Raw genomic sequence first — 13,089 nt, 5'->3', positions numbered from 1 at the left:
CATTAGGATTCGCCCTCAGGGAGCTCTGAATGTCTGTGCAAAGTTTAATGTTGAATTCATCTACTATTCATTGACAGTGTGTAGGAACCCATCTTTCTTCTCCATGGTTCAATGTGGGTAAAAGACACAGCTTGTGTGTGTTATGTAATTAAAGGAGGTCTATGTTACACAGATATTTATGTGTGTGTGTGTGTGATATTAGGTCACAGTATGGCAGAGACTCTCACAGTCGCCCTGCGTGTCGCTGAAGAGGCTATAGAAGAGGCCATCGCTAAAGCTGAGGAGTTCGGTGACAGCTTGGTGAGAATCCCTCTGTTCATCTTCTCTCTCTCTCTCTCTTCTCTCTCTCTCTCCATTTCTCTCTCTTTTCTTTTCTTTCTTTGCTTTATTTCCTCTTAGCGTTTCATTCCTCTTTTTTTCTATCCCCACTGCCTCTGCCATAGCCTCTTACTTCTGCTCTCTGTCGGTGTCAGTATCAGCGGGATGCAGTCATGGTTTTTGGCTAAGACGTCTGCACAGACCCTCTCTTGGTAATTCACAGTCGCTTTGAACTGAATATATTTGTGTGTGCGTGTGTGTGTGTGTGTGTGTGTGTGTGTGTGTGTGTGTGTGTGTGTGTGTGTGTGTGTAGGAGAAGCAGAATGAGGCTCGGTATCTACGGGACCACAAAGAAGAGCTCATAGAGGAACTTGCAACAACCATTGTACAAAAAGTAGGTTGAGTAAGAAGAGTTTTATTTCTGAATGTTTACTTTCCCACTTTTGTATGAAAGCACAGAGTCTCATTAACCTCATTATTCAGACGTAAACGCTCACAGGAAAGTGGAGCTAGGTCCAATCCTTTCACGTTGACTGTCTGACTGACAGATCAGTGGACCGCTGTGATGTTTAACAAAAGCATTTGCATTGATGTTACCTTTTTAGAGGAGACGTGGCTCACGAACACAGACAGCTTAAGCTCTTTTGAAAGTGCTTTTGAAATTGAGATTACAGCACGTTATTTGAGAGGAGGGCAGACAGTCTTTGAAAATGATATTTTAGTCTGTGGGAATCTGCATACAAGTACATTCAAATTCAACTGTTTTAATTTTAATCATATCGCCTCATTTGCATCCCCTGCATAAGTGGAGACAAAGTTGCAGTTTGCCGTTGTTTGATTGCGTTTGCATTTTAATTAACTTTTGCTGGACATTAAGTCTTTGAAATGAAAACTGTATTTTTATCTTGAGCGTTGTTGCCGCATAATATCACATGAAAATTCAAATGAAAACTGAATTAATGGTTTTAGAGTTTCATTATAACAAATTATTCATGAATAAATTTAAAATACTGTTAGGGAATTGTATTTTTATTTTACAGTTAGAATTTATTATTTAAATAAAGCTCACTATACTATATGCTCTCATACAGCACATCTCTCTCACTTCTTCATCTTATTCCACCTTCTCCTTCCTGTCTTTTCTCCTCAGATCATCCAGAGGAGGAAGCGTTCAGAGATGCAGACAGAGTATGACTTTGTCTGGCCTCAGCCTCAGTCCCTGATTCAGCCCAGTGAACTGCCCTCTCCATCTCAACCTCACACTTCTTCACAAGGACCACAGGACCTCCCCAAGACCCCCAACTCCCTCTGGGTCAGTCCATACTGTCACTCAAACTGTACAAACTCAGCTGACACAAAACAAATGGAAACCAATGCGATGTGAGGTCGAACCAAAAACTGCCGTTAGTGGGTGTTGACCAGAAGGATTTGCGCTTCGATTGCGCGGCATGTGTTTAAAAGAAGGGTGGTTTGTTTTTCCTAGTGTACAAGCAGCTGCTGTACATTCCTCACTTCATTTCACAGTACATATACTTCAGTATAATGTTCTCTGTCTGTGTTTTTGGTATGTCTTCCTCTGGGTGGACCAGTCATTGTCTTAGTGTGTTTGCCAGGTTTAAAAAAAACACAGGAATGCCGGGGGTTGGCAGAAAATGACTTTCACTCCTCGGTAGCACCAGCCGCTGCGTTGATGTGGTCCCACTGAGCAGCGTATTTAGTCGGATTTTCACCACAGTGAAAAACCTGTGGTCATGAGTCCATTTCACTTCTAATTATTCCTTTGTGAAAAGATATAATAGTTCCTGGATTAGGATATTCTCTAAAGTGAGTGAGTTTCTATTAGAGCCAGATGCACATTAAAAAGCATTTAAACGAATGTGGACCATTGTTTGCACTTGGCAGAGAAATTGTGTCTCTGTGAGGAGTAATAACACACTGCGAGGCAGCAGAGTAGACCCAAAGGTGTATGGCTAATAGAGCATTTTCCACTGTTTTGAAGAATGTTACAGTTTATTTTCCTTTTAATTTGGCAAAGCAAAGCATGAAAAGTGTTACAAATGTGATTTGGACCTAGAATTTCATACCTCAAAAAAGCAAAGAAGACAGTTCTCATACGATGATACGTCACAAGATACAGTTCATGATAGAGACAGTTCATGATGAGAGATACATAGTACAGTGTATACTTGAATTAGCAGTACACACACACACACACACACACCTGACAGTGGTTCACACTACTAGTCAGCAGGGACTCGTAGAGATTTGTCATCGTCCCGTGTGAGAGAGGCATCAAAGCTGCGCTCCCCGGGCCTCTCCGTTCTGTTTCCTGCTGTTTCATTCAGCGAAGATCAAAGTCCTGTGAAATTCGGAGGGATCCTCTCTTCCACCGCTCGGCCCGCCATGGGACGGGCTCTGTTTATCAGCGCTCTACAAACACACTTGATGAGACGCAAAGCATGCACGCTCAAATCTGCACTGTACCTTATTTTAATCATAATGAAGCATACTGTAATGTTGGTTTTTTATCATCCTTTCTTCATATACACTGACTGCTCACCTTCAGTGTTTGTATGAGTCTATGCATCTTCATGATGTCTTAATCCTCCATATTTCAATTCTCATTTTCAGTGCAGCATCCTGATGATAATGCCACAGGCTCTGTCTCACATACACAGTTACACACACACACACGCACAAGGAGAGAGTTGTTGAGCGTCCCCTGTCTTGCTTGTTGTTTAGTTGTTTACTAGCGCCACCTGCTGATGAAAATATCAACTCACAGTCACAGTTCAAGTGTTTTCCTTTACATCCACACTGCAAAAACTCAAAATCTTACCAAGAATATTTGTCTTATTTCTAATCAAAACAATCTCATTATACTTAAAATAAGACTCATCACATAAAAAGCAGTTTGTTTTTAGACACTTTTTACTTCTTTCAAGCATATTTTCACTTGAAATAAGTAGAAAAATCTGATAGTGGGGCAAGTTTTTCTTTCTTATTACAAGCACAAAAAACCTGCTTTCACTGGCAGATTTTTCTACTTATTTCAAGTAAAAATTTGTTTGAAACAAGTTATTTTTTAAGTGACGAGTCTCATTTTAAATGAAAAGAGAATAGTTTTGACTAGAAACAAGACATTTTGACAAGAAATAAGACAAATATTCTTGGAAAGATTTTGAGTTTTTGCAGTGCATACCAATTATCTACAACAACTGTGATACATCTATACTTTGACATACTGAATACAATCTCCTGCCAAATGAATAAATGTAAATGTACCTTTCACTCCAACAGTTTGATCTGATTTGTGTGTTGCAGCGCTCTCGATCGGCATTCTCCCTCACCAGTGACGACTCCCCAGACAAAGGTCCAGAAGAGGAGGGCGCCGGAGCAGGTGGCAGTTTGCAGGAGTACGCTTCTCTGAAGAGGGAGGCCAAGGCCGCGTCGCTACCCAGCTGGAAGAGCGTCGATCGCCTGGACAACTCCAGTAAATATCACCAAGGCCAAACAGATTTTCTTTTGATTTCCCCTTCTAGGTGAACTCATTCCTCAAAAAGTCACTTATAATGCCTCATAATAGACTCAGACATGGGAGAATAATATTCTGTATTCACTTTCAATATCTATAAGACATCACATATAAGATAAACCATTACAGATGTGCAGAAACAGATGCATTCATTATTTATGTCATGTGAGATACTGTATGTTCAGACCTGGAATAAAGATTGATGCAACATTTTGATTCATTTATCCCTTTGTGGTTGGATCATATCTACCATCTCTCTGTAATGTATTGAACTGTCATTAGCCCTTGAAAATATAACCAACTCAGCCTGTTCCTCAAACGTTTGCATCCCTAAAGGCTCTTGTTAGAGATCCGGGTGGAAACGCGCTGTAACACTCCTGTCTGCTCATGTGCATCCAGGTGCGTCTTCAGTGCTCCAGAGTCCAGACGGTAACTGGATCGCCCTGCACAGTTCTCAGCTGTCTCGGCCCAGTCTGCTAACCAAGAGGAAGAGCCTGGTGTTCAGCGTGTTGGAAAAGGAGTCGGGCGTCGTCTCGGCCTACGACGAGATGGGATCCGACTCGGACGAGGACAACGACGGCGGCTGGGGCGCGGCGTTGAGACAGTTCCGGCGCAAACTGTCCGATGAGACTTACTACACGGACTCGCAGCACGACCCGGAGTGGACGTACACCCAGCACCTGCCCATTACCTCGCCATCCTCTGGCCAGTACACCAACACAGAGACTCTTAACTCGGACTCAGAGGCTTCGTCGGTGTTGTCCGCATGTCCTCGCAAAACACCCCATAACCTGTTGAGGAAGAAAGGACCTCTGGAAACGCACCTGCATCCTCCCCAGCACCAGCCCCTGTACCACCAACACCTACACCAGAACTGCTCCCCGTACCCGCTCCATTCAGAGGCACTGGATGTAAACTTTAACCCCAAGGTGATTTCTTTCTATCTGACAAAGTCTAATGTGAACGAAGGCTTTAACAGTCAACAGTGCAAGAAGAATCCACATCCTATTTTTTCTTCAGTCTAGACAAATAATAGTAAATCACTCAAAAAGTTTGCAAAAAACTTGCACTGGTTGCACATCTTAATTAATAAATGTGAGGACGAAATACTCACATTTCACATGATTTATTCTGGTTCACATCATGCAAAAACACGCTGATACGTTTTGGCTATGCAGCCTTCATCAGAGAGTGTTTTTGCATGATGTGAGGCAGAATAAATCATGTGAAATGTGGGTATTTTGTCCTCACATTTATTAATTAAGATGTGCTGTCATTGCAAGTTTTTTGCAAACTTTTTGATTCATATTAAGTCTTTGTTTCAGCACTCTGATTTAAATTACCCTTTTGTTGAAGCACAACCTCTTTTTGTGAATAGTAAATACTATACGCATACTGCTTAAAAATTGCCCCTGTAGGTGATGCAGTGGATTATTGTGTGTGACATTATTAGATCTTAATGCATAAGTAACAGATTTAGTTAGCCGTGAAAAGATGGTTTTAGCTACTTTATATGGAGTTTGGTGCACAAGATAAACCTGAGTGACCGTGAGATGATTAATGAAGCAAGAGAGAAGAAAAAGCAAAGCTGTGCAACTTTGCGTTCATGATACATATGGTTTTTTCTAATCTTTGCTCTTTTTATGAAATAACTGAGATCATCTTTGAGTCCATGACGGTTATTCAAATGCAAATACAACATCATTAGTAAACGTCAACAAAGGGTAAAATATTTCTATATGAAATGTTGCGGAGCGATAAGTATTGTAACATCACTATGACAAGTTCATATGTTTGCTTAAGTACAATAGTTGAGAAAATGTTCTCACTTCTTTCCACCGCTGTTCCCTAGGTGATGGGAGACAGCAGCGAGGCCGAGGAGAGGCAGAGCGACCCCGTCAGGAGGTCACGGCGACGCAGGAAAAGCAAGAGAGAGTCGTCAACAGAGCAGAGCCGGCCTGCAGCCCAGAGCCACACACAGTCTACAATCTACCCCATAGTGCAGGTAAACGATCACAAGTATAGATCATTATAAAGAATGTTTGACTTTAAACTTTGCCAGAGAAGAAAAAATTAGTGATGGTTAAATATTGTTTTACCAGTGGGAGGCAGCAAATTACGTTTGCAGGCTTAATCAGTCATAATCTCTTCAACAAATCTCAAGTCTTTAGTTTTGGGGTTTTTTGTTAGCCTTTTTAAGTGTATTCTCTTGTAGATATTTTACTGTTGTTTTGTTTTCTTTATCTGTATTCTTCTGTATCTCTTTCAATTCAAGGAGAACAGTGGTTTTCTGCTCAACGCCCTGCTGAAGAGAGGTTTAAGCGAGGAACAGCCAGTACCAGAGTCTATGACCGTGGCCACAGCTGCACCAGACGCTTTCAAATTAGATGCCATGACACCAGAGCCAGAAGACTTGGACACGGCGGCCCTGAATTCGGCGTTCCTTAGCCCCCCCCAGTCCCACCTTCTAGCTCCAGAGTCCCAGCACACGGCCAGCAGCTCAGGGCCCGCGGACCCTCTGGAAGAGGAGCTACGATCCAGACTGAGCCAGCTGGTCAACCGTGCCAACAGCAAAGACTGCAGCTCATCTGAAGAGGAGTGCACTATGTGGCCCGTGGACAAACAGACAGATAAAGAAAGTGACAGACAGAGAGAGAAGACGAGGCTGAAAGACACGGAAAGAGAAAGGCAGAGAGCAAGTGACAGATTGAGAGAGAAAGCAAGTGAAACGGTGGAGCAAGTGAACGGACAAGAGATGAAAAGAAGTGAGAGACTAATGAAGAGCGCCTCCGTGAGAGAGGAAGGAAGAGCGCGGGAGAGGAGGTTAGAGAAAGCCGTGGAAAGTTTGGAAGAGAAAATCAATGAGCAGGAACAAACGAGAGGAGACAAAAGAGAGCCAAACAGACAAAGTAAGAGGCAGCATAAAAGAGATGTGGAGAAGGAAGCAGCGCAGAAAGGAGCAGGAGGAAGGAGGACTGGCTCAAGCACAAGCTCACCTGCTGTTACACCTTCATCCCAGGAGGGGGTGCTGTCAGATAACCAGGTAAAGAGATTTAAAGAAAGTATAATACACATTTGATCGGTGTCCTGTGCTTGTCTTGTGTCTGCTCTGCTAGATCTGTACTGTCTATCTGTCCGTGTGCCTTCTGATCGTCTCTTTCTGTCTTATTTCACTCTCTTGGTCTTCTCACTTTCTCCATATATTTGTGTGACAATCACTGCTGTCCTCATCTGTGTTTCCCTCTCTGTGCTTCTCTTCTTTTTTTTGCTGGCCTGCGTGTCTCTGTGTGGATATATGCGTGTGTGTGTGTGTGTGGGTCAGGAGGGACAGAGCGACTCGGAGCAACAGCAGAGGCTTCAGTTGCTCTCCTCTCTCTTACAGCAGGTGAGATATCGACTAGAGAGCAAAAGCATCCTGCGCTGTAATGTGCAGGATGCTTAAGTACAACCAAGCAAACATACCCATTTGGGGCCCATGTGGGGTCAACATGGGGTCAACATGGGGGCCCCAATGGGCGAAGGACATGTGGTTCCTGTGTGGGGCCCACATTGGATTACTGTGGGTTTTCCCCTGGCTACACTATCTGAGAGTAACTTAAACTTAAATGAAATTCCCACCACACCTCTGTACACACATAGTGTACACACACACACACACACACACACACACACACACACACACACACACACACACACACACACACACACACACACACACACACACACACACACACACACACATTCAGCATGTATGCATGCACAGTATCTCCCACATCCTCAGATAAGACATCCCTCATCCCATCATGCACTGTATTGTATTAACTTCTCACTTCACTTCAGTGGTTGTGCAGTGGTTGTGTATGTGTCACGTTGTGTGGTGGTGTTACATTTTTGTGTTTCTTTATGCAAATAGTGTAGATGGTGTGACATCACACCACGAAACGTAAAGTTCAGCTCCTTAAAGTGAAATGGCAGGGTCTATTTTCTAGAGTCACAGCTTTGCATGAATCACACAGGAAGGTACAGAGAAGAACTGCAAATCTAATTTCCCTATTAATAAAACCTTCAAGATGTCAGAATGCACAAATTCTAGTGCGCTGTCACAAATAGCATCTAGTAATATCACATAAGCGTCACAGATGTGTAGAAAAATATGTTACTATTCATACTAACCTGTGTGCTGCTGATGTATGGACAAATGAAATAAGGAAATAATGAGGCTTCTGCTTTTGTTTCTGTGTGAGTGTGAATTTGCTGTGGTGTTCAACAGTTGCAGCTCGATCTGTGTCTGTTTGTGCACACACATTGCGCTATTTCCTTTTTCAAGTGGCATGTAGGCTACAGTAGGACATGTTGCTAGAGTGTATTGTGGAATTGGAGCGTAGCTGTGATGCAGATCCAAAATAAAATCTCAGACAATGCCCTCACTTCATCAGGTACATGGTGTAAAATCTCTGATCCCCTGGTTTACAAGCAGTGTTGCAGTGTTGATATAGTAAATCCTCTCCATTCATGACTTTAAGCCTCCACCCACACAGACTAAAGCTAAGAGACATAAAAAATACACACACACACATATGTGAGCTCACCACCTGTGTTATTATATTTGTGTGTGTGGGTCGACACTGGTCATTAGTCAGAGTCATTAAGAGCTCCTGTGCATAATGGTTTTCTTTTACAATGTGTATGACACATTGAGTGGGAGCTATTTCTGCTGTTTTTTGAAATTTGCCAGGACGGCTGATTGATGAGAATGAAGCTTTTTTTTCATCATATACACTGATTCTGATTCATACATTTAGGCGAGCTGAGATTTGCTCATCATTTGCGTAGATATGGGTGTGAGTCTGCAGCCATGCTAACACTTCTTGTGCTGTACAGCAAAGAGAAATGAACAGACAAAAGACAACAATGACCTTTAGTCTAAATCTATCAGGCTGTGAAGGACTGTGAACGTGTAAATGAGGTGTTGGACGGACCACAGGATGCTGAGCAGCATATTGCCTGTCAGGAAGAGAAGGTCAGCGAGTTCTCCCGGGCTAGAGAGGGAGACGAAACAGAACAAATCTCTGTCGAAACAAGACTATCTTACCACCGGGCTCCAGAGGCAGCAGACCTGGAGGCCGACTAAAGCTCCTACATCTCAGCAGCTTAGCTATTAGCAGCTGTACATCACAGGACAGCAGGCATCTCACTGGTTTGCATTGTAGCCACACAAATTAAATAATAAAGTCCAACTGAACTGGACTCTTTAAATTGCTACTCAGTCTAAATGAGCCTGAAAAAGGTTGTTAAAACATTTCAGAATAAAAGCTCCTTTTGTTACACACAACACTAATCAGTTTAAATAAAAGCAGAACTGTTGGAAACTAATCCCTGTTAAAACAACCGATATGTTTATTCAATAGCAGTGTCTAAAACCACTCCGTATATTGCACTACATTTATCCATTTATTTTAATGTCATAATTGTGAGTCCTTTGGATGTTCACTAGGCTACTTTCTGCCTACAACTCCACAGAGGTGTGGCATCACTGTCTCATAGCTCAAATACAGAATTCTGATTAATACCAATGATGTGAAGAAACTGCTCCACTGACTTTCAGAGGGAAAAGCAAAGCAATGTGGTTGTAAATAATGACAAAGATGCAAAATCCTAATACAAACATTCATTTAGTGTAGGCTGTGTTGTCAGTTTTCACTGAACACTTTTTTAAAACTTGTTATTTTCCATGTGTGCCCTCCTTCCTTACATCTCTGTCTCTGTCTGTGCTCCCCATTTAAAGTTTCTAAGTTTGTCCCTACTGTCGGTTGTCATACTTATTTCCTCATGTTTTTATACTTGAAAGATATTTCTGCTTTAGAGTAATACTAGAATTGTCTAGTTGTCTTTTAACATCGGTAGCAACCAAACATCCATTTATCCATCAACCAACCCGATACATCACATGATCACTGACTGATGGAAACATCAGAGGGTTTGTCCGCAGCCTCTCATCTCTCACCTAATTCTGTGTCTTGTGTCCTCACCAAAGCAATGCCCCTCATCTGTTACTCATCTCTACGTGTCTCTCCAGTCACCATCTTAAACAGACCGTGTCTGAGAGGGATCAATACACCTCTGATTCTCACTGATTAAAGCTTCAGCCACTGAGACATTCATTATTTAATTCGATCTGTGTCTCTTTACTGCATTTTCCTTCTCTTGATCATAGTTTTCATCTATTAAGAAAAAAACAGCAACTTTCTTTACAAGACATGTCAACCACTGAGTTATACTTTGGTACAAACAGCCCTGAATGTGGAAACTATCTTGGATTTAGATTAGCAAGACGATCCAGCTGATCATAACACTGACCAACATTAAACACAATGACTAACATGTTTTTTTTTTTAAATTTGTCTGTCAAAGGCATTTTCCCAAATTAATTAATTGAGACTGTGACATTTAACAACTTTTGGACTGACTCTGTTTTTTAAACAAAAGGTCAAAACAGATTATTTTTATCAGTAGGCTATGTTCTAATGTTTTTGGCCGTTGCCTGTAATGAACATACATTAGGTTTTCATCTCAGAATTGAATTGATTGAACACCATAATTCCTATTTCTATTGTTTGAGATCAATCTCCCTTTCAAATGGGCAGAAAAGTACAGACACATATTCTGTCCACTGCAGCTTATAACTGTTCAAAGCCCAAAAAACAAAATGTCCATAATTCCTCCACCTTGAATCTCCTTTGCTTCCCTCTCTTTTCTTCACTTCCAGCACCTTCTGATTTGTCTTCCAGGTCAAGCATGTGCAGATGTGTGTGTTCACAAAACAACTGAATAAACAACAGAGAAGGTGTGACAATGATATGTGTGTGTCACCCGCACAGTGTTATTTTACACTTTGCAGCTTGAGTACACAGGGTTGAGTTTTGAGTGGTAGAGGTACTTTAAGTTTGTTTGCTGCTCCTCAGTTTGAGATGTTTCTTCCTAATCCTACCCTAATGATTTAATAATGCCCCAACATTATGATGGCATAATTGCATTTTGTTGCATCCCCCTTCCTCATTATGGTTTTATATCTACATCAAACCCTTGTTTTGTCATTAATGTGGTGTTTACAGATGTTATGTAGCCTACAGTACAGGGGTCTCTTCAGGAGTTACCGCATAGAGAACTGACATTTCTACTCTGTGTGTGTGCGTGTGTGTGTGTTCTGTAAATGAAGCAGAAGTACTCGGCAGCCTCCCTCTGCAGCATCACTACAGAGGTGCTGAAGGTTTTGAATGCGACAGAGGAGCTGATAGGCGAAGCCGGAGGTGAGAGCTACACCCCGACCGAGTCCATGAGCGCTTCTCCCATCTCCAGCAGCTCAGAGACCCGCAGGCTGGACCAGAGGCTGACCAAGATGGAGGAGAATGTGAGTTCAACATTTTAATCCATGGATTCCCACTGGGCAGTGAAAGGATGTGGCGAATCAATCTTAATGGGAACTAAAAGTCTAGGTGTCTCTTCTTCCTGCAGGTGTACCTGGCTGCTGGTGCAGTGTACGGCCTAGAGGGGGCGCTGGGCGACCTAGAGCAGTGTGCCCGCAGCATCAGCAGTGGTACCACTGACACAGAGCTGTCTTTCCTGGAAGACCAGGTGGCCACAGCAGCGGCTCAGGTCCAGCAGTCTGAACTACAGGTACTACAGAAGGAGCACACACACATGATATGGAAGCCAAGATTAGATCTGTATTGGGTCATTTTTGTTCAATTTACACTTTTTCTTCACTTAAGATATCAAACATTGAAGCCAGAATATCAGCTCTGAAAACAGCTGGGTTGAACGTGGTTGTCTGCAATCGTTTCTCCAAGTGCAAGCCAAAGGTCAAGGTATCCCACCGCCCTTCAAGTTTCTTTTTCACACAAAAGACCCTTCACACTCAAGGAAATAAGAGCATGAAGCAGCATATGTAATAATGATTTTTGAATTTTTAGTGTCTAAAAAGTGAAGTAAATAACACAAAAATTTCTGTTTACAGCCTGAGACTCTGGATTCATCACGGCACCAACGGAGAAAGCTTCCAGCGCCTCCAATGAAAGGTAACAGGCTCCCTTCAGAGAAATAAATTAAATAAACACAAACAGAAAAATATGTGTGAACAGAAAATAATGAAATGTAGTAATCTAAATATGCTTTGCAATGAGCTGTTGTGAGTCTGTAATTCAGTTTTTATGAAATAATAATAGTTTATTACATGTCCATTATATGTCTTTCATTGAGTATTACAGTTAAATAAGAGGACTGAGGAGGGGATTGTGCCCCCATATTTATTTTCAGCCATGACCAAAAACATAAACACTTCACATTTTCAATTATTATTATTATTTAAATGAAAAAAACAACTTTTTATTGTAATGATCCCAGATGTGGAGGGTGCGTAGTATACTGCTGTGAAACTCTACCCACCTCCTCCTTCACACTCTCCAGTCATCAGGTTAAGCAAAAGTAAAGTGAAGTTGTACACTATCGGTCCATACTCCCCGAACACAAACACTGTTTAACAGCCTTGTACCTTTCCTTGCATGTGTGTGAGTGTGTGTGAATGAAAGAGATACTGCTGGAGATGGACAGTGAGACAGAGACGAGGGGACACACTGTTTTTCACCTTTAGCGAACGTCACACATTCTGCGCTTTGTCCTGAAAGAAGAGATCGGCCGCTGAATGGATGTAAAAGTGAATGCATCTGCTAGAAAGGGACTAAGGAACTGAAAAGCTCCATTAGATGTAACGCAGCCAAATGGAACCACACACGGCACAGGAGGATAAGGCTGTTTTATCAACCAACAAGAAGTCGGTTCCTTTTCATATCAGTGAAAGGCCTTTTTTTTCCTGTTAGGGCCTTTTTTTATTTTATTTTTGTCTTATTTTTTTCTTCACCAGCATCCCCACAATATGCTCTGATTCAGTGTGGCTTTTTCAGCGGCTTCACAAAGACGGCATGACGGACAATGGGGCAAAATCAGTGACCAAGACATGTAATCATGTCATTGATTTCAACAGAGAGTGTCCCTTTCATCAGTCCATCATACAGCATGCTCTACATTTATGACCAGGAAGATATGATAGGTCGGCCTTGTTCATCTCTGGATCATATGTCACATTTTATTGTAAAAAATGCTGATTATCCGTTATGCTGTGGTGCCTTGCTTTTTCAGAAAAGTCGGAGCCAGAGCAGCAGGTGAAAGCGTTTCGGCCGTAG

At 42.1% G+C, this 13,089-nt stretch overlaps 1 protein-coding gene across 1 annotated transcript in view; it reads left to right on the top strand.

The window, feature by feature from the left end:
• The window catches only part of myripb (myosin VIIA and Rab interacting protein b), a gene marked incomplete at both ends in the record, with an annotated part of 92,425 nt that extends 79,336 nt beyond the window's left edge, over positions 1–13,089 (top strand). Inside the window, 13 exons of the mRNA XM_083995336.1 lie at positions 203–300; positions 632–712; positions 1,469–1,630; positions 3,643–3,811; positions 4,253–4,782; positions 5,706–5,858; positions 6,129–6,896; positions 7,176–7,238; positions 11,073–11,261; positions 11,366–11,527; positions 11,623–11,718; positions 11,868–11,928; positions 13,046–13,089. Of these exons, the coding sequence (XP_083851462.1) occupies positions 203–300; positions 632–712; positions 1,469–1,630; positions 3,643–3,811; positions 4,253–4,782; positions 5,706–5,858; positions 6,129–6,896; positions 7,176–7,238; positions 11,073–11,261; positions 11,366–11,527; positions 11,623–11,718; positions 11,868–11,928; positions 13,046–13,089 (2,576 nt within the window). The remainder of the gene's footprint in view (positions 1–202; positions 301–631; positions 713–1,468; positions 1,631–3,642; positions 3,812–4,252; positions 4,783–5,705; positions 5,859–6,128; positions 6,897–7,175; positions 7,239–11,072; positions 11,262–11,365; positions 11,528–11,622; positions 11,719–11,867; positions 11,929–13,045) is intronic.

This window comes from Trachurus trachurus, assembly GCF_905171665.1.
Source record: "Trachurus trachurus genome assembly, chromosome: 20".
NCBI classification, from domain to species: Eukaryota; Metazoa; Chordata; class Actinopteri; order Carangiformes; family Carangidae; genus Trachurus; species Trachurus trachurus.
This window is presented reverse-complemented; position numbering and strand designations above follow the sequence as displayed.